This window comes from Sinocyclocheilus grahami, unplaced genomic scaffold (assembly GCF_001515645.1).
Source record: "Sinocyclocheilus grahami isolate Dianchi unplaced genomic scaffold, SAMN03320097.WGS_v1.1 scaffold585.1, whole genome shotgun sequence".
Classification (NCBI taxonomy): domain Eukaryota; kingdom Metazoa; phylum Chordata; class Actinopteri; order Cypriniformes; family Cyprinidae; genus Sinocyclocheilus; species Sinocyclocheilus grahami.
Genome location: NW_015505764.1, coordinates 682,536 through 700,921, shown reverse-complemented (window position 1 = coordinate 700,921; position 18,386 = coordinate 682,536). Strand labels below are relative to the sequence as shown.

Sequence of the window (18,386 nt, the reverse complement as noted above, 5' to 3'; positions counted from 1 at the left end):
TTGTTCCCCCCCCCCCCCCAATCTCTCTTTGAACAACTTTAAAGCAATCGAGAGAGTTTAGAGAATGAAGTGTGTTGTATGGTTTTGGCATTGCAGATATCTAAACTTTGAGGAAGGTTTCCCATGCTGCAAAGCTTTCTGAATGTGATTTCAGTTGTGAAGGTGGCATTAAGCTAAAAAATATCCTACATGAATAAAATTCACTATAGCGCTGCAATTAAATCAAATTAATCTAATGATTCTGAGAGCACTAATCATTGGGTAATTTGCTGAACATGTCAATTACTTAACAGCACAATTGCTATTGGAAAGAGAAAATTGCTAATGACATTTATGGCACCTGCGCCGACAAAGACGGGTGTAGTTCTTGTAGTTGCTTGTGCAAATGGACTGCTTAGTTGTAGCTTGTTGCCTTGCAGTCGGAAAGGTTTCAGACATTTATATGACTTTTTGCTATACGAACAAACATCAAATTGTGCTTTTTACCAAAATTAGTCTCAGTATTAGTCTTAGTATTACAGAGACTCGGGCCAGTAAGGAACCACCCTAGAAACTGTATAGTAACATGCTGAAAACAACCTAGAATACCCTTGTAACTGCTTACCCTAGTGACCAAATAACATGTTAATAACCCACCAAACACCCTAGCACTGCATAAAAACATGCTACTGTCTCATAAAACATCCTAGCAACCATTTAAGAGCGACCACATAACATACTAAAAACATTTAGAACACTAAGGCCCAGTTTCACAGGGTTTAGCCTAAGCCAGGATTAGGCCATAGTTCAATTAGGACATTTAAGTCATTTTTTATAAACGTGCCTTTGAAAAACATATTACTGGTGTGCATCTTGAGACAGACACTGATATATTTTAAGATCAGTCAGTGCAAGTTTCTTTCAGTTGAAACAGCTCAGACTTGCACTTTAGTCTAGGGCTAGGCTTAAAGGGATAGTTCACCCAAAAATGAGGGATAGTTCACCCAGCAACTCATACAGGTTTGGAACGACATGAGGGTGAGTGAATGATGACAGAATTTTCATTTTTGGGTGAACTATCCCTTTTAAGCCTTCTCTGTGAAACTGGCGGAAAATGTATTTAGTACTAAATGATACTAAACACTAAAATATACCACAAAATAATTTAATTGAACTTTGCACATGCACTTAATTTATTTTATGCTCTGATTTATTAATAGTGAATGATTCTTTAACATTTTGCGTTAAAGTGTGTGTCAGGTTTGTGTGACTTGTGAAGAGTTTATTACACAAGCAGACTCATAAAAATACCTAAAAACGATTAGTTAGCTTCTTGACTGTACTGTCCCCTCTGTAATTTGCTACAATAATTTTATTGATATATTTTTTTCTTCTCGGTGCTGCATGATTTACAGTATGAAATGTGTGGAGAAATTTACACACCAGCTTCTAACATTTTGCGTTAAAGTGTGTGTCAGGTTTGTGTGACTTGTGAAGAGTTTATTACACAAGCAGACTCTCATAAAAATACCTAAAAACGATTAGTTAGCTTCTTGACTGTACTGTCCCCTCTGTAATTTGCTACAATAATTTTATTGATATATTTTTTTCTTCTCCGTGCTGCATGATTTACAGTATGAAATGTGTGGAGAAATTTACACACCAGCTTCTTTAATAATGGTAACAAGCATTTCGATGAAGGTTTTTTTTTTTTTTTGATGGACAGTTTGGTTTTAAACAGACATGTCTCATATGCTCAGATGGTAATTAAAGGGTTAGTTCACCCAAAAATGAAAATTAGCTTGTGTTTTACTCACCCTCGAAGCATCCTAGGTGTATATGACTTTCTTCTTTCAGACGAATCCAGTCGGAGTTATATTAAAAATTATCTTTGATCTTTCAAGCTGTTTAATGGCACTCAGCGGGTGTTGCAGTTGAACAGTCCACAAGTCATCAAATAAAGCTCGCGCATTCATAATAAACGTTCCTCACACGACACCCGGAGCCGTCTGCGGCACGTTTTATTATGAATGCGCGCACTTTATTTGACGACTTGTGGACTGTTCAATTGCAACACCCGCTGACTGCCATTAAACAGCTTGAAAGATCAAAGACAATTTTTAATATAACTCTAACTAGATTCATCTGAAATAAGAAAGTCATATACACCTAGGATGCTTCGAGGGTAAGTAAAACACAAGCTAAAATAAAAATTTTCATTTTTTGGTGAACTAACCCTTTAACATTTTAGTTCCCCCAAGAAACGTTAGCTGTGATCATGCTGCATTGTATGAAACACCTCATGAATAATGTTAGTTAGCGCTGTTAGTTCAGCGTTGTGCATTACTGTTGTAGATGGGAAAGATTTCTTTATAAACTATTCCACATCATTCAGACGCTTCATTAGTGAGGCACTTTTTCAACAACCTTCCAAACACGTCTGCTGTGATCCATAGGTGCTATGGATGTTGAGGAGCGGACGCGGCAGATGAAACTGAAGATGAACAAGTATAAACAGGGAATGGGCTCAGACTCCAGACTGGAACAGGACTATCACAAGGCAAGTAAATGTGGTTTAAATGTGCTTTTTAAATGATTCAAATGGTTATACTATAGTTAATGTAAGTAAATGCTTCTGTTCATCACTCATTTCAACTCTGTTAGATAAATGAGTGTGTTTTCTTGTTTTCTAGTCGTAATATTTGTATTTTGAATCAATTGAACTGTTTAAGTTGCAATCACGCTACTTGATCATCACAGTGAAATAATACTCCTGGTTGCTTGAATAATAATTATTTTTATTTAAATACTCTCCCTTTAAAAAATGTAAATGTCCACATAGACAAGTCCATTTTTGTTTTGATTTATTAATCTTAAAATATATGCATGCTTGTGTATGTGTATATATATTTTATTTTATATCCTTTTATTTTATTGTATTTTCCAAGCTCTTCTTTAACCCCCTTAAAAAGCATCAGTTTAGCTAGCTACTTTTTGCTTGTAGCTTTTAGTTTAGCTAACTACGTTAATCTAGGTCCAGGTAGTCAGAAAAGCAGAGCACTTTTCAGCCATTCACATTGCTTATTTGAACGTAAGTGATCATAGATTAAACATGATGTGTGTTTGGTGACCCACTTCCCGCAGTTGTGACATTTTTATAGGTCCATATAGTCTTCCAGGTTTAGGGTCTCTGTTCAGGATATACATTAGTATTTGTGTACACAAAACATTGTGCTGAGATTCAGTGCCATATACAGATCGCCTTCCCATTGTATCCTTTTAAGTGTGTGGTATGAAAAGCATTGTACAGGCCCATGAGTTCTGCAGGATTCTATTAAAAGCAGGTAAAGACTCGGTTTGTTTGGTCTGTCTGATAGAGGCGCCATTTAGGACATAATGTTTATAATCAGCATAGCGAGCCATGAGCAATTTATAAATAAATGTTACACAAGATCCCACAATACTGTACCTCTCCATGTTTATCCAAGAGAGAATAGCCAGGAATTCCTTAGTGTAAACGCAGTGGCTTTTCATTTTAATGATGCTTGTTGTCTTTTTTAGGGTACTTAAAAAAATAAACATTTGTTTAAAATTATGTATTTGTGCTTTTATCCAAAACAAGCTACTTTGCATTCAGGGTAAACATGTTATCAGTTCATGCATTCCTTGGGAATCAAACCCATATTGTACAGTTTGAGCTTAAGCAATGCTCATGAATTTATTTTTGAATTGTATTATTAGTATTATTTCATGTATTTATTTTTATATGAATCATTTTTAATTTATTTGTTATTGTTTTTTATTTGTATTTATTATTATTTGTTTGTTTGTTGATATTTTAAATACATTTTTATTTTATTTATTATTTATTTTTATTTTATTGTTATTATTATTATTTATTTTTTTAATTATTATCATTTATTTTTGAATTATTATTATTGTTGTTGTTGTTTATTTTTTATTATTATTGCTGCTGTTGTTATTGTTTTTTAATTATTATCATTCATTATTTTAATTCACTGTATATATTTTAAATTAAGCTCGCTCTTTGTGTGAAATGTCTGTGCCACTAGCATGGAAGTAATGCATAGAAAAGTAACAATAGTTTCAAATTACCGTAATTTTTGCTCTTCTCCCCATTTGCTATTGGTCAGATAAGTGAAAAAGAAAGCGCCACTTCGCTTCTAAGCCCTTTAACCCCTTTGTATTTTCTGTTTGTTGTCTGTAAGCACCTGACCGCATGTGTTGTGTTTGTTCTGCAGCGTTCGGGCAGGGATCCTCAGCGGGGAGAAAACCTCTCGGCCAAGTCTTCGGACAGTGATGTCAGCGACGTGTCCGCTGTGTCGAGAACCAGCAGTGTGTCTCGATTCAGCAGCATGAGCTACATCTCAGTCCAATCAGAACGGCCGCGGGGCAGCCGCAAGATCAGGTGAGACGGCCTCTTCTCGATTCAGGATCACTGTCAAACCTGTGCGTTACAGTTTAGTCCAGGTATAGTCCACAGCGAGGGCTGTTCTTTGAGGCCATGTACATACTGTGTTACCGCATTTATTTGCAGGAGTGAATTCCTCATGTTTTGGCGTCTCCTGGCTGTAAACAAGAAACATGGATGACAATAGTTTAACTAATAGTTAATAATAGTTGAATAGTTCGTTTTTCATTTAATTATCTTTTATGTGATTTTGTCATTTCTATTTATTTTTTGTTTTTGTTTTAATATTTCTATTTAGCTTTATTTTTATTTCTGTTTTAGTTTTAGCAATTTTAGTTCTTACTACTTTATATCCATTTTTTTAGTTACAATTTTTCATCTAATATTTATATTTTGTTATGTTTCAGTTTTATTTCAATATCTGAAATCATTTAAAAGTTATTGTTTAATACTTTTAGATTCAGTTTTAGCGAACAATAACAATAATGCTGGAAAAAACCATTATCATTTGGCAGTTATTAGTAAACCGAGGCACCATGTTTAGTCTCAGCCTCATGCCCTCATACCACCCACCGTTCGTTCATAGACCGTCATATGCATATTGCACACATAACTAGCAAAAGCTATCCAAAACCCTGCCGTTTTAATTTCATTGACCCGCTTCTAGGAACTGCCTTACCAGTCCGCCCGGAAACGTAGTCTTATTTACCCAGTTTATGCACCATTCAGAACTGAAAATTCCAGTTTCATTCCTGAATTTGAATAGAGAATGCACACAGAATGCGGAATTTGAATTTGAATGCAAGCAAGTTAAATTGAAATTCAAAGCAATTCATATGTGAAATAATCAATACTTACTGCATTATGAACATTAATTTTAATGTTCCAACCTTTAAATGTCTTAAATGGTTTCTAAAAACAAAACTGACTGTGCTTGGTCACTTCAAACAGTCTCTTTCAGTTAAAGTGGACAGTTCTTAGCCAAAATATTAGTCTGACTACATGAAAATTGAAATCTACACCAGTGCTATAAATATTGTTGGCTCTGTAATGAATTGCTTGTTATGTTTCTCATTTGTAAGTCGCTTTGGATGTAAGTATCTGCTAAACTGGTATCCAAATTTGCGAATGGGTCAAGACGTATCTCGCATCTGAATCTTCCAGATGTACATTTGGTTATAGAATGAGGTTATCACTCCTATAAATACCTGCTGTGTGCAGAACAGGATTAAGCACTCAGAAAAGGAGTGATGATCATATTTAGCTGCAGTGTGTACATGGCCTGAGAGAAACAGCAGCTCTGTAGGCTTCATCATTTTCTGGGGTCGTTCAGGATTGGGTTCAGTTTAGGTGAGTTTGGCTCCAAATCAATGCAGACTATACATTTTACAGTCATTACATTTTCAATTGTATATGTATTTCCTTTGAAATGTTTGGGGTCAGTTAGATTTTTTTTTTTTATTCAGTAAGCATACATTAAATTGATCAAAATTGACAGTAAATACATTTACATGTTACAAAAGATTTCTTTTAAATAAATGCTCTTCATTCAATCAAAGAATCCTTAAAAACATATCATGTTTCCACAAAAATATGAAATGGCAAATGGTTTAAACATTGATAATAGGAAGAAATGTGTCTTGAGCAGCAAATCAGCATATAGAATGACACTGAAGACTGGAGTAATGATGCTTAAAATTCAGCTTTGCATCGTAGGAATAAATCACATTTTAAAATATATTCAAATAGAAAACCAGTTACTTTAAATTGTAATAAGATTTCACAATGATTTTTTTTTTTTATTCAGTAAGCATACATTAAATTGATCAAAATTGACAGTAAATACATTTACATGTTACAAAAGATTTCTTTTAAATAAATGCTCTTCATTCAATCAAAGAATCCTTAAAAACATATCATGTTTCCACATAAATATGAAATGGCAAATGGTTTAAACATTGATAATAGGAAGAAATGTATCTTGAGCAGCAAATCAGCATATAGAATGACACTGAAGACTGGAGTAATGATGCTTAAAATTCAGCTTTGCATCGTAGGAATAAATCACATATTAAAATATATTCAAATAGAAAACAAGTTATTTTAAATTGTAATAAGATTTCACAATATTACTGTTTTTACTGTATTTTTGACCAAATAATTGAAGCCTTGGTAAGCATAACAGACTTCTTCAAAAAATATTGTACTGACCTCAAACTTTTGAACGGCGGTGTACTTTCATAGCGTTTGTCTGTCGTCCGACATTTTCATAATTCGCTCCATGTCAGTCAACACAAAGTTACATTTACTGAAATGCTAGCAAATAATCTCCAGCAACCTAGCGCACTCTCATATAACATACTAGACGTGAATATTTAAGTTCTGCAAGCTGTGAAATACATTTTGTTCTGTTTTATGTGCTTACTGTCTGGCTTCTGTTGTTTTTACTGTTTGCATTGCGTTATTTTGTTGTGTTGTCATTCATTCATCATTACTTTACCGTTTACATTCAAGCAGTGTTGACACCTATACTGTGCTTCATTTTTGTTCTGCATGTTGCTTGCACCTCTGCTTCTACTTCTGCCAGCCACACCCACAGCAATGCAGTGCAGGGGCGGAGCCTCTCCAGGGAGAGGGAGGAGTCGGTTGGGGAGGCGTTACAGGAGGAACAGGAGGAAGGAGGGTTAGAGGAGGACAGAGGGAGGAAGAGAGGAGGGGGGAGGGCAGGAAAGCTGAGGAGACAGACAGATAGTGTAGACAGAGAGGAGGCGGAGCTGGAGGAGGAGTCTGAAGAGGGCGTGACTCAGAGGACGGTCTCAGAGACGGACCTCAGGTAAAATATAGCCATGGCAACCAGCTGTATCTTATACCGTAACTACAAGACATTCCATTGGACATAAACATACTACTTGTATATTTTGTTCATGCCTAAACAAGGTGCACTTGAATGGTTTTCAGACTTTCAAAGTTTCACCCTTAAAGTGATAGTAATTTTGAAAAAAATATATAAATATAGTGTATTAATTATATTTAAAAGATTTGTCAAAAGTACTATTAGTATTTATTTATTTAAAATACTGGCAAATAAAACTAAATATTTACAAACATTACATCCAGTGTTATGTTTAGTGTCACTACTATAAATTTCACTAATATTTGAATTAGTTTTATTTTATATATATTTATATATTTTAAAGTTTTAGTAAATTTTTATCCGTTTTTTACTACGACAACAATGACAATAATAATAATAATTATTATTGTTTTTATTTTTATAGAGCAGATTATTTGTGCATATTTAGGATGAGAACCAAACATAACATAGTTCAGTGCTATCATGCAGAGTTGGGAATAGGGAATTGGACAGTTGTAGAATTGGGTAATTAAGTCAAGGATAGCTTCTTTATTGTGGGATGACCTAAATAATAATGTATTCCAGATATAGCTTGCTGGAAACTTGAACTAAAGCTGCCAACTCAAGTCCAGTGAAATGAGTGTATAGATACAGTAGATGGCCAGCCATGGTGACCTGCTCATGATGAATGAATCAGCCCTGTTTCAGCCCTGTGCTGCTGCTGCTTATGTGTTTAGTGTCTGTATGGTATTTTAATGTGCTGCGACTAACATTCAACACTCATGATGGCTTTATTTGAGGTTTATTAAGAACTTGTCATGAAATGTGTTTTATTTCAATGCCTCCAGACCTTCTAATAACCCTTTTATCCACGTGAAGGCCTCCATTCAGATACAGCTTCATACTCTGTTGATCTTATTATGCATGTTGACCTTATTTTCACGACAATTAAGCAGTCCCTGATTCTGTGTTATTTAGAGTTAGATTTTATATTTGATGTAATTTTATTTTATACTGTAGCTAACAGCCGATCTCAATTAAAATGAAAAACAGTATTTTATTTTTTTTCAGTTTTTGTTTTATATGAAGTTGAGTAGTTTTGTATAAATTGTAATTTTAGTTAAGTTGTGTTTTTGTCATTTTTGTTTATATACATATATGGGTCAAAGATGTTAAGATGTCCGCATCAAAAGAAATTTACAAAAGTGATTTTATGTCCATAGAAAGCACATGAAATGCAAGTAAAGTGTCTACTTTTAATGTTTCAAATAAGTTTTTGGAGGATAAAATGTCAAAGTTTGGTTGAAATGATGTTACATTGTCATTCAGTGTAACACAATATTTATGTAAAAATTCAAACAACATGCTTATTCTGACGTGTACATATTAAAATCTATAAAAGAATAAGGGAGTATATTAAATTTGACTGGGTTTTAAATGAGTAAAAAATTCTTACTGACAAATGGGCAAAACCTAGGATAGTGGCAAATTTTAAAAATGTAAAATTACGACTAATTAGTATTTGGGGTGAAAGTAATTAGTCTCTTAATGTGTCATAAATTGATTTTTGTTGTAAATATGCCTGACAAGATTGTTACATTGAATGACATTTTAGTGGGTCTCTTCTGTAAATCTGGGGAAAATGTATGATATTTATTTTTTGCTCGGAAAAACAAAAACACAATTGCAATTAAATTAAACAGAAAACGTATAAAATATTTTGGGGAAAAACAACAACAACTGAAAGCAGTATTACACTTATTGTTTTTTTCGTCTTTGACCCATATATATTAACAAAAGAGATGTATACATACAGTATATACAGAGATATGTTATTTTATGTTTATTCATTTTTATTTCATTTTTAGTTATTGTAATACAAGTTTAACAAAATAAAAAAAATATTTAAAAAGTTTTATATATTTTATTTTACTCAATTTTTATTCATGTAATGTTTTAAACAATGTTTATTGTTTATATTATTTATTTATCTATAGTTTTTATTGTAGTTTTAGTTGACTATAATAAACCTGGCTTTTTGGTTCTGTAATGTAATTTTGTTGTTACATTGTCATTCAGTGTAACACAATATTTATGTAAAAATTCAAACAACATGCTTATTCTGACGTGTACATATTAAAATCTATAAAAGAATAAGGGAGTATATTAAATTTGACTGGGTTTTAAATGAGTAAAAAATTCTTACTGACAAATGGGCAAAACCTAGGATAGTGGCAAATTTTAAAAATGTAAAATTACGACTAATTAGTATTTGGGGTGAAAGTAATTAGTCTCTTAATGTGTCATAAATTGATTTTTGTTGTAAATATGCCTGACAAGATTGTTACATTGAATGACATTTTAGTGGGTCTCTTCTGTAAATCTGGGGAAAATGTATGATATTTATTTTTTGCTCGGAAAAACAAAAACACAATTGCAATTAAATTAAACAGAAAACGTATAAAATATTTTGGGGAAAAACAACAACAACTGAAAGCAGTATTACACTTATTGTTTTTTTCGTCTTTGACCCATATATATTAACAAAAGAGATGTATACATACAGTATATACAGAGATATGTTATTTTATGTTTATTCATTTTTATTTCATTTTTAGTTGTAATACAAGTTTAACAAAATAAAAAAATATTTAAAAAGTTTTATATATTTTATTTTACTCAATTTTTATTCATGTAATGTTTTAAACAATGTTTATTGTTTATATTATTTATTTATCTATAGTTTTTATTGTAGTTTTAGTTGACTATAATAAACCTGGCTTTTTGGTTCTGTAATGTAATTTCGTTTTTTTTACTTATCTATAAACTTAACTTAAAGAGAAAGAATAAATAAATCTTACATTACAGTAATTAGAATGAGATTTTTTATTTTACATTTAGTAATCAAGAACATAGGCTTAATTGTGATGAAATAATGCCAATAATGTCATGAAAATCAGGCTTAATTTTCTTTATACAAAGTATAATATCTCCTTTCTTTTGATTTCTTGATGAAATAAGATTCACCCATATATGTGGGTCCATCAGTCCAGCTCTTTCTCTCTCCGCCATATTTGTGATATTTCTGAGCTCATGTTCATCATCTCTCAGTGTTGACACTGCACTTGTCATCTGGGCCTCTGAGCGATGCATTTGACTCTGATCGAGTTTGTAATGAGGGAGATAGGAACACGAATTTCTTTGTTAATAAGTGACTGGAAGCATACACAGACCTTTGAAGCGTATCGTTGATCATATTGCGCTAAATGAACATGTGAATGGATGGACTCAAATTGTGTATAAGGAACAGTGATTTAGCTGAAGAGGCAAAAAGTGTTTGCCTTCAATGTCATGCGTTCTTCAGGTGATCTTTCTGTCTGTCTGTGTTTACTGAGGTATGTTGGATCAGTCAATAGCCACAGGCACTGTCTGCCTTATTAGGTGACTTTTGCAATATATAAGAGGCATGTGTTCTGGTGGAAGTTTTCTGTGGGTTAGTTATGCAATCTCATGACTAATATACACTCTTAAAAATAAAGGTGCTTCACGATGCCATAGAAGAACCTTTTTGTCTAAATGGTTCCATAAAGAACCTTTAACATCTGAAGAACCTTTCTGTTTCACAAAAGGTTCTTTGTGGTGAAAAAAGGTTCTTCAGATTATAAAAAGGTAAGAAAGAGATGGTTCTTTAAAGAACCTTTGACTGAATGGTTCTTTGTGGAACCAAAAATGGTTCTTCTATGGCATCGCTGTGAAGAACCTTTTGAAGCACCTTTATTTTTAAGAGTGTACAGCAAGCAGAAAAAAGAAGGATAACAAAGCCATAAAGAGGTTACTTAGCATTGCCTTACAAGGCACAGCATAGTCACTGAGGTTTGTGAGTGGTTGCTGAAGCTTGTGTTCACAGCACACAGACGGTCATGAGATGGTTCAACTCTTTTTTCATTTCTATTGGTTTCTGTGGTGTTATTAGCCTCTTGCCAGACGATTTCAAATCAGATTTTCAGCCAATAGGATAAGAAAATTAGGTTTAATTCTCTTTAACTTAACTAAAGCCTTTAAGAAAATAACGAATTATTAAAAGTTAAAAAAAAAATCTAATTAATTTAAATTGAGTACAAATATCACATTTTATTCAGATAAAATACGAAGATATTTTAAGACACATTACAATAGAACACTTTACAATAAGATCCATCTGTTAAAATTAGTTAATGAGCAATGCATTTGTTACAGTTTTTATTAATATTTGTTAACATTACTTAATAAAAATACAACTGTTCATTTCAATAATATTCCCATGCAACTTTATATTTTAATAATGCGTTAATAAATGTTGAAATTAAACGGAACAATGAAACATACTTCTAATGCATCTATTAATGTTAGCTAATTTAGTTAAATAAAGTTACCAAAAAGTGTTACCAAGATGTTATTGTGGCAGAATTCAATTTAGATACAAAAGTGGCTTTCAGAGTCAATATATTTTCATTTCCTTTCCATATCTTTGATCACAATCCTACAGTCCACAGTAATCTGTCAGTCAGTTTTTCAGTTGCTTCTCTTTGATTTTGACCCTGTGTTCTGTTGTGCTCGATATAAGCTGTTTTCAAATGCAAATTTGAGTCCTGTTTGATAGACTCTGTCTCATTCTGTGCTGCCTGCAGTGGGTAAGTTTTGAGTTGATGAGGTGACTTGGCTGTAGTTGCTGTGGGCATTAGGTGGTACTTGAAATGCTCCTTTGATGGTAGAAAAATGATAGGATTTAAATATGGCCGAAAGCGTAATTGTTATTTTAATGTTTTTTAATTGAAAACTTTTCTTTAAACATTTAATTCATGTATGTTAATGATAATATTATCTTCACATTCAACACCATCATCAATGTGAAACCCAAGCTTCTGTGATCAGATACTAATGCTGACTTTCTGCTCTGTATCAAATCATTAGCATCTCATTTTCAGCAATGTCAATTAGAGACCGTCTGAATAAGCTTTGAAAGCTAATTCTTAATTTGCAGGATGCTGTAGACACTTTCTGTTTTCAAGCACGAGAAAAGATATATGCTGTCGTCTCTACCATGCTTTCAGTATTTGCCATTTTTGATCAGGACTGAAAGTCGATGATGGGACTAAATTTCATTAGCATCGCCCGCAGCGGTTTAGCGCCGCGTCACATTTCATTTAAAGGTCAGTTCTCTATGGAGTAGAGCGGAGAACATCATAGCGCTGTTCTAAAAACCCAGTGAGCTTCTAAGGCAGCATCTTCACTGAAAAATTATATATACAGTTAAACTGCCCACTGTTCTTCAGAAAAATCCTCCAGGTCCAGCAATTCTTTGGTTTTCCATCTTCTTTTGCATATCTGAACCCTTCATTTTCACAGTGATGACAACTAAGGGACTCATACGCAACTATTACAAACAGTTCAAACATTCACTGATGCTCCAGAAGGAAACCCGATGCATTAAGAAAACTTTTTGAATTTGAAGATCAGGGTAAATTGTACTGTACTTTGTCTTCTGGGAAACATGTAAGTATCTTCTGTGTAGAGCCCTGCATTTCACCCCGGGCCCGACGGGTCCCGACTTTTTTACGCCCCTCGGGCCGGGCTTCGGGCCAATTTTCACATCATAGTTCAGACGCGGGCCGGGCCTCGGGCCTGTTTTAGGCTTCTCCTTATTTTTATATTTTAGACATCCATCAATTAGTGATGAAAAGAATTGCCGCGCTGGTGGAAACAACACGAGACTGTGCTAGCGGCTCGACGGTGTTTATTGTCCCGCCAGCAGCAGTATGGTGCGTGCCGTCAGCACAGCTGAAGAGTTCTGCGTTCAAATGCAATCAATAGGCTTAAGTTTGCCGCAAAGCACCAGCAAAAGTAATTACCATAAATGTGACAGGGGAAATAGTAAGGAGATATTTGAGTTATTTAGTAATAAACTAGTGTTTTCTGAGTCTGTGTCGCAAGGATGAAGTTGCCGATCCTGACTCGCTATCTCCTCAGACGCGTCTTTAGAGAGAAGTGCATCTTTACGGATTATAATTATAATGAAAGAGTTTTTGATTTGTTTTGTTTTATTTCATTAAGTAGTAATTTAAAGCTATATATAGATATATGTGTCATGTCTGTGAGGCATGTATTCGCTGAGTTTCGGTTCATTTTTGTGAAGCGCTCCTGTTCAAGACGAGACGGCAGAAAGCCGTCTATAGCTATAGATTTTATTTTAGGCAAGTCGTGATGATTTGAGAAGGCTGAATTGATCAAACATAGGCTATGATCAGCTCTCTACCGTTGGCCGCTTGGTCATTACTTAAAAAAAAAAAACTTCTATATAGCGAGCAAAAAATGCTCCAAATGTTTTTTTAAATTAACTTCATAAAAAAACGAAACAAAATATAATCACTTTGCTATTACATAAACAACACGAGACTGTGCTAGCGGCTCGACGGTGTTTATTGTCCCGCCAGCAGCAGTATGGTGCGTGCCGTCAGCACAGCTGAAGAGTTCTGCGTTCAAATGCAATCAATAGGCTTAAGTTTGCCGCAAAGCACCAGCAAAAGTAATTACCATAAATGTGACAGGGGAAATAGTAAGGAGATATTTGAGTTATTTAGTAATAAACTAGTGTTTTCTGAGTCTGTGTCGCAAGGATGAAGTTGCCGATCCTGACTCGCTATCTCCTCAGACGCGTCTTTAGAGAGAAGTGCATCTTTACGGATTATAATTATAATGAAAGAGTTTTTGATTTGTTTTGTTTTATTTCATTAAGTAGTAATTTAAAGCTATATATAGATATATGTGTCATGTCTGTGAGGCATGTATTCGCTGAGTTTCGGTTCATTTTTGTGAAGCGCTCCTGTTCAAGACGAGACGGCAGAAAGCCGTCTATAGCTATAGATTTTATTTTAGGCAAGTCGTGATGATTTGAGAAGGCTGAATTGATCAAACATAGGCTATGATCAGCTCTCTACCGCTGGCCGCTTGGTCATTACTTAAAAAAAAAAAAACTTCTATATAGCGAGCAAAAAATGCTCCAAATGTTTTTTTAAATTAACTTCATAAAAAAACGAAACAAAATATAATCACTTTGCTATTACATACAAAACTGAACTATTTTAATAGCTGAAACAGTAGTATAAGCTGTTTTGGGAGAAGGGGAAAAAAAGACGGGCTCGGGCCGGTAATTCTGATAAGCTGTTGGACACGGGCCGGGCTAGGGCCTAAGCGTCTCGGGCCAGGGCCAGGCTAGGGAGTAAATTTGAGGCCTGTGCAGGGCTCTACTTCTGTGTCTTCTGAAGGGCAGTACAAAAAAAAGATATATATACAGTATATATATATATATATATATATGATAATTAAAATAAGAAAAATCTTCATCCTTTTCAAAAGTTTTTAAAAGGGTTGGTTGATTGCGATTTCACTTTTGTAACGTTAGTTAGTGTGTAATGTTGCTGTTTGAGCATAAACAATTTCTGCAAAGTTACAAAACTGAAAGTTCAATGCTAACGGAGATATCGTCTTTTAAAATTCTGGCGGTTTAATGCCTACAAAAACAGCTTGTAGGGACTACAACGAGTTACTTCCCGGGTTCGTGACATCACAAACCCAGATAAACCCCGCCCTCGGGAAAAGGCAGCAAAGGGACGCGCACTAGAGGTGGTTTAGCCAATCACAACACACTGGGCTAGCTAACCAATCAGAGCCCATCGCCTATTTCTGAGGGCGGGGTGTCATAAAAAGAGAAAAAGATCAGCCCGTTTCTCAGAGAAGGGACAGAGCGGTGTGGAATTAAGGTAAATTATGTGAAAAATAATGTGTGTTTTTTTTTTTAAACTAAGCATTAACGCATGTTAGACTGCACCCCATGAACACAATCAAGCCTAGAAAAAAAACAATGAACCACCCCTTTAATGCATTGTGTTTCCTTCTGGCATTAACATGAGTCAGTACTCTAGCCTAAACATGCATAGCACATACAAATAGTGGATAAAGTAGTGCTTTTTAAATAAATTTGAAAATTTTTATTAGTACCTTTTATTACCACCTGTCCACTGACCTTGTCATAATGCATGGGAATCTGGGATTGCCTTTTCCATGAAGGATACAGAACAGAATGTAGAACATAGCCAAAAGCATTTATCCTAAAATGCAACAGCATTGTTCTGCCAGACAGATTTTGAAATAGCCTTTGTGTCAAGAGCGCACACACAAGTCCTTAAAATACTACCTATGTGGGCAACTCACATTTTAGAATGGAACTTAGAACTTTGTTTTTGTGCTATTCACTTGACCTTTTTTTTTTATTTTTATCTCAATAATCGTGACCCGTGTTTGCTGACAGATCAGATCTTGACACATTCTCTATATTTGCTAACTTTTAGGAGAGGATGTGTGATAGTTAAAATTTTTACTTTATATTTTAATTATTTTACTTTATAATTATGTTAAAGCAAAACCAAGGTTTTTTTCCCCCTATGATTGTAAAATGAAGATACAGTAAAACTGTCAACATCTCTTCCATCCATCACGTTTCCACCATGTCAGTTTCCAAAAATAAATAAATAAATCAACTATTGTGTTGATAAAATACTTTATTAGTGTGCAGCTCAAGGGCAGATTTTATTTTATTCAGGCCATCAGAGCCCTTGTGTATTTAACATGAAAAGTGGTGATGGTTGAATTTCATGTCATAAATGAATTTGGAGTCCTTAATGGGCAACATTCATTTAGACAGACATTTAACTGAAATGCCAAGGACCCAGGACACCGTTTTCATAGAAAATGCTTCTCTGCATCACCTATTCTATATAAAATCAAGGACAGAGATGGTGCCCACACTCTTCTGTCTTTTTGTCATCATATTTGTTGCGTCCCTTCCCACCCTGCACAGTATGTTATTATTATGCGTTCATACAGGTCGAACGCTTCAGACAGTATGCAGGTTACATCTCATGGTGAAATATGACCTGAAGTTTCTTGCGAATTTGAAGGCATGGTTGCGCAGTTACACAGTGCATAGCTATCATAGCAAGGTTATACAATGCCATGAACCTGAAAAAATGAATCCTAAAAGCATGCACATTCCGTCAAGGAGAGAGGATGGTTTATGCTTACTCTGGTTTTAGCACTTCAGTGGTCCAAATTTGAGGCGTAGAATGCCTCTAAATCAAGAAAATGGACCCGAGCCACTGCGTGCACACACAAAAAATAGCGCGCAGGTTTTGTTTGGTGTAAAGGAAGACCGTGGCCTAGATGAAAATGCACTTAGCAAAATCTGCATGAAAAAGGAACAGTCTGTTCTGTGGATGAGTAAAAACATCCCACTGTGATGCTCCAAGTACATTTGCCTGAGGGGATTGTCTTATCTGCCAAGACCTCCTGATAGACCATCAGGAGAAGCTTTGGATGGAGTCTGTGGCCTTTGGTATGAGTGATGTCCACTTTGGCTGTAGCCGTAATGTCCTTTTGTGACCAGTGATCATATGATCCTGATGTAATTCAGTGGCACATGGTCTCGCTGACAGTGATGCTCAGGTGACCTTCTAAGTCAAATTAGATGATATTGTCATCAGGCGGTAGTTGGAAAACTATGGTTCTGTTCCAAAACCTAGTGAGCTGCCTTCCTGCTATACTGTTTACATAGGCATTTTTAACATTTTATTTTAATTCTATTTTTATTTTATTTTATTATTATTATTTATTTATTTATTTTCATTTTAAATCACACCCAATAAGTCAATTTTATATTTTGAATCAAGCCCCATGAGTTTTGTTTTTATTTATTTATTTGTTTGTTTGCTTGTTTGTTTGTTGTTGTTGTTGTTGTTTTTTAAGGCCAATGTTGTAAGGCCAACATTTCAAGATAGCTGATTTCTTCATTTGGAGATTTACTTCAACGAATCAGATATTCAAATCAAATCTCATAAGTATTTTATTTAATATTTTATTTATTTTTTCATTTTGTTTTATTTGCAGAGCAGGCAAGGCCAACATTTTAAGATAGTGCTCATTCAAAGCATGTACGTCTTTTTGTTTGTTTGTTTATTTATTTATATTTATTTAATGCAGAGCAGGTAAGGCCAACATTTCAATATAATTATGGTAGAGAATTTTTTTTTTTCAAACCAATTTTTAAAAAAGTGAATTAGTAAATACTAATATTTTAAAAGAACAGTATCGTTATTTCATTCTAGGAGTCATTCAGTGTTGCCATTTGTGATGGTCCTGACTGCAGGTTAACTCAATAGTGCACATCCGTTCACATACTGTATACACTGTCGCATCTCAATGAATGGTCATACTTCATAATATTACGCCAGGTACTGCTCTGCACTGGCCAGAAGGCCGCCTTTATTAATCGCTGAGAGAGTTTTCTAGAGCTGACCAGATTCAAACACACCAAAGTGCCTGAAGCCATCAAGGCATTAGTAATCCTCCAGTAAACAACCTGTGCGGTTTGTCAGAATGCTCAATGATCCGTTACAGATAGTGTGTGACTTCTCTTTACACTGCCACAGACCATGTGACCTGTTTGTTCCTCTGGTCACTGTGGTTTTGAGTTTAAAAGTGTTTAAAAAAGATGCAATTGCAGTTAAATCTACGATCTAAAACTGTGGCCTGTTTTCAGATTGATTGGGTAAATTCTGGTGAATTTGCGCCACCATTTATTATACTTTACATTTATATTTTTATTAATGTAGCTTTTTAGATATTAAAGTCCCCATGAAATCAAAATGAAAGTTTTTGGGTGTTAGTATCAATATGTTAGTCTTAAGGTTATCTAAGGCAGTGTGCTCCAAAACAGTGACAATATGCGCATTTAGAAGATATAAGCATTCAAAGCTTGCAGTTCGTCACTTCCGCCAAAACGGCTCAACAATTTTTTTGACGTCACATCGTACTTCAGCTTCTCATCAAACTTTCTGTCCAATCAAATGCTCTCTAGAATCCGAAGCACCCACCCCCTACACTATAAAATATACGCTGAAGCCGTGGCTGAAATCGGTCACTTGTCCACAGAATTAGTATTTTCTGTACACTGAATGGCACGGAGTGCACTATATACGGGACAGGGAACGATTCAAACAGTGTAAATATGCTTTCCATTGAGGAAAAAAA

At 34.5% G+C, this 18,386-nt stretch overlaps 2 protein-coding genes across 2 annotated transcripts in view; both read left to right on the top strand.

The window, feature by feature from the left end:
- Positions 1-7,248, top strand: part of LOC107556954 (regulating synaptic membrane exocytosis protein 2-like) — a 55,456-nt gene extending 48,208 nt beyond the window's left edge. Inside the window, exons 16-18 of the mRNA XM_016240223.1 lie at positions 2,436-2,539; positions 4,242-4,408; positions 6,999-7,248. Coding sequence (XP_016095709.1) covers positions 2,436-2,539; positions 4,242-4,408; positions 6,999-7,248 — 521 coding nt within the window. The remainder of the gene's footprint in view (positions 1-2,435; positions 2,540-4,241; positions 4,409-6,998) is intronic.
- LOC107556969 (regulating synaptic membrane exocytosis protein 2-like) overlaps positions 7,177-18,386 on the top strand; it is a 39,468-nt gene continuing 28,258 nt past the window's right edge. Inside the window, exon 1 of the mRNA XM_016240242.1 lies at positions 7,177-7,244. The gene's annotated coding sequence lies outside the window, so the exon portion shown is untranslated. The remainder of the gene's footprint in view (positions 7,245-18,386) is intronic.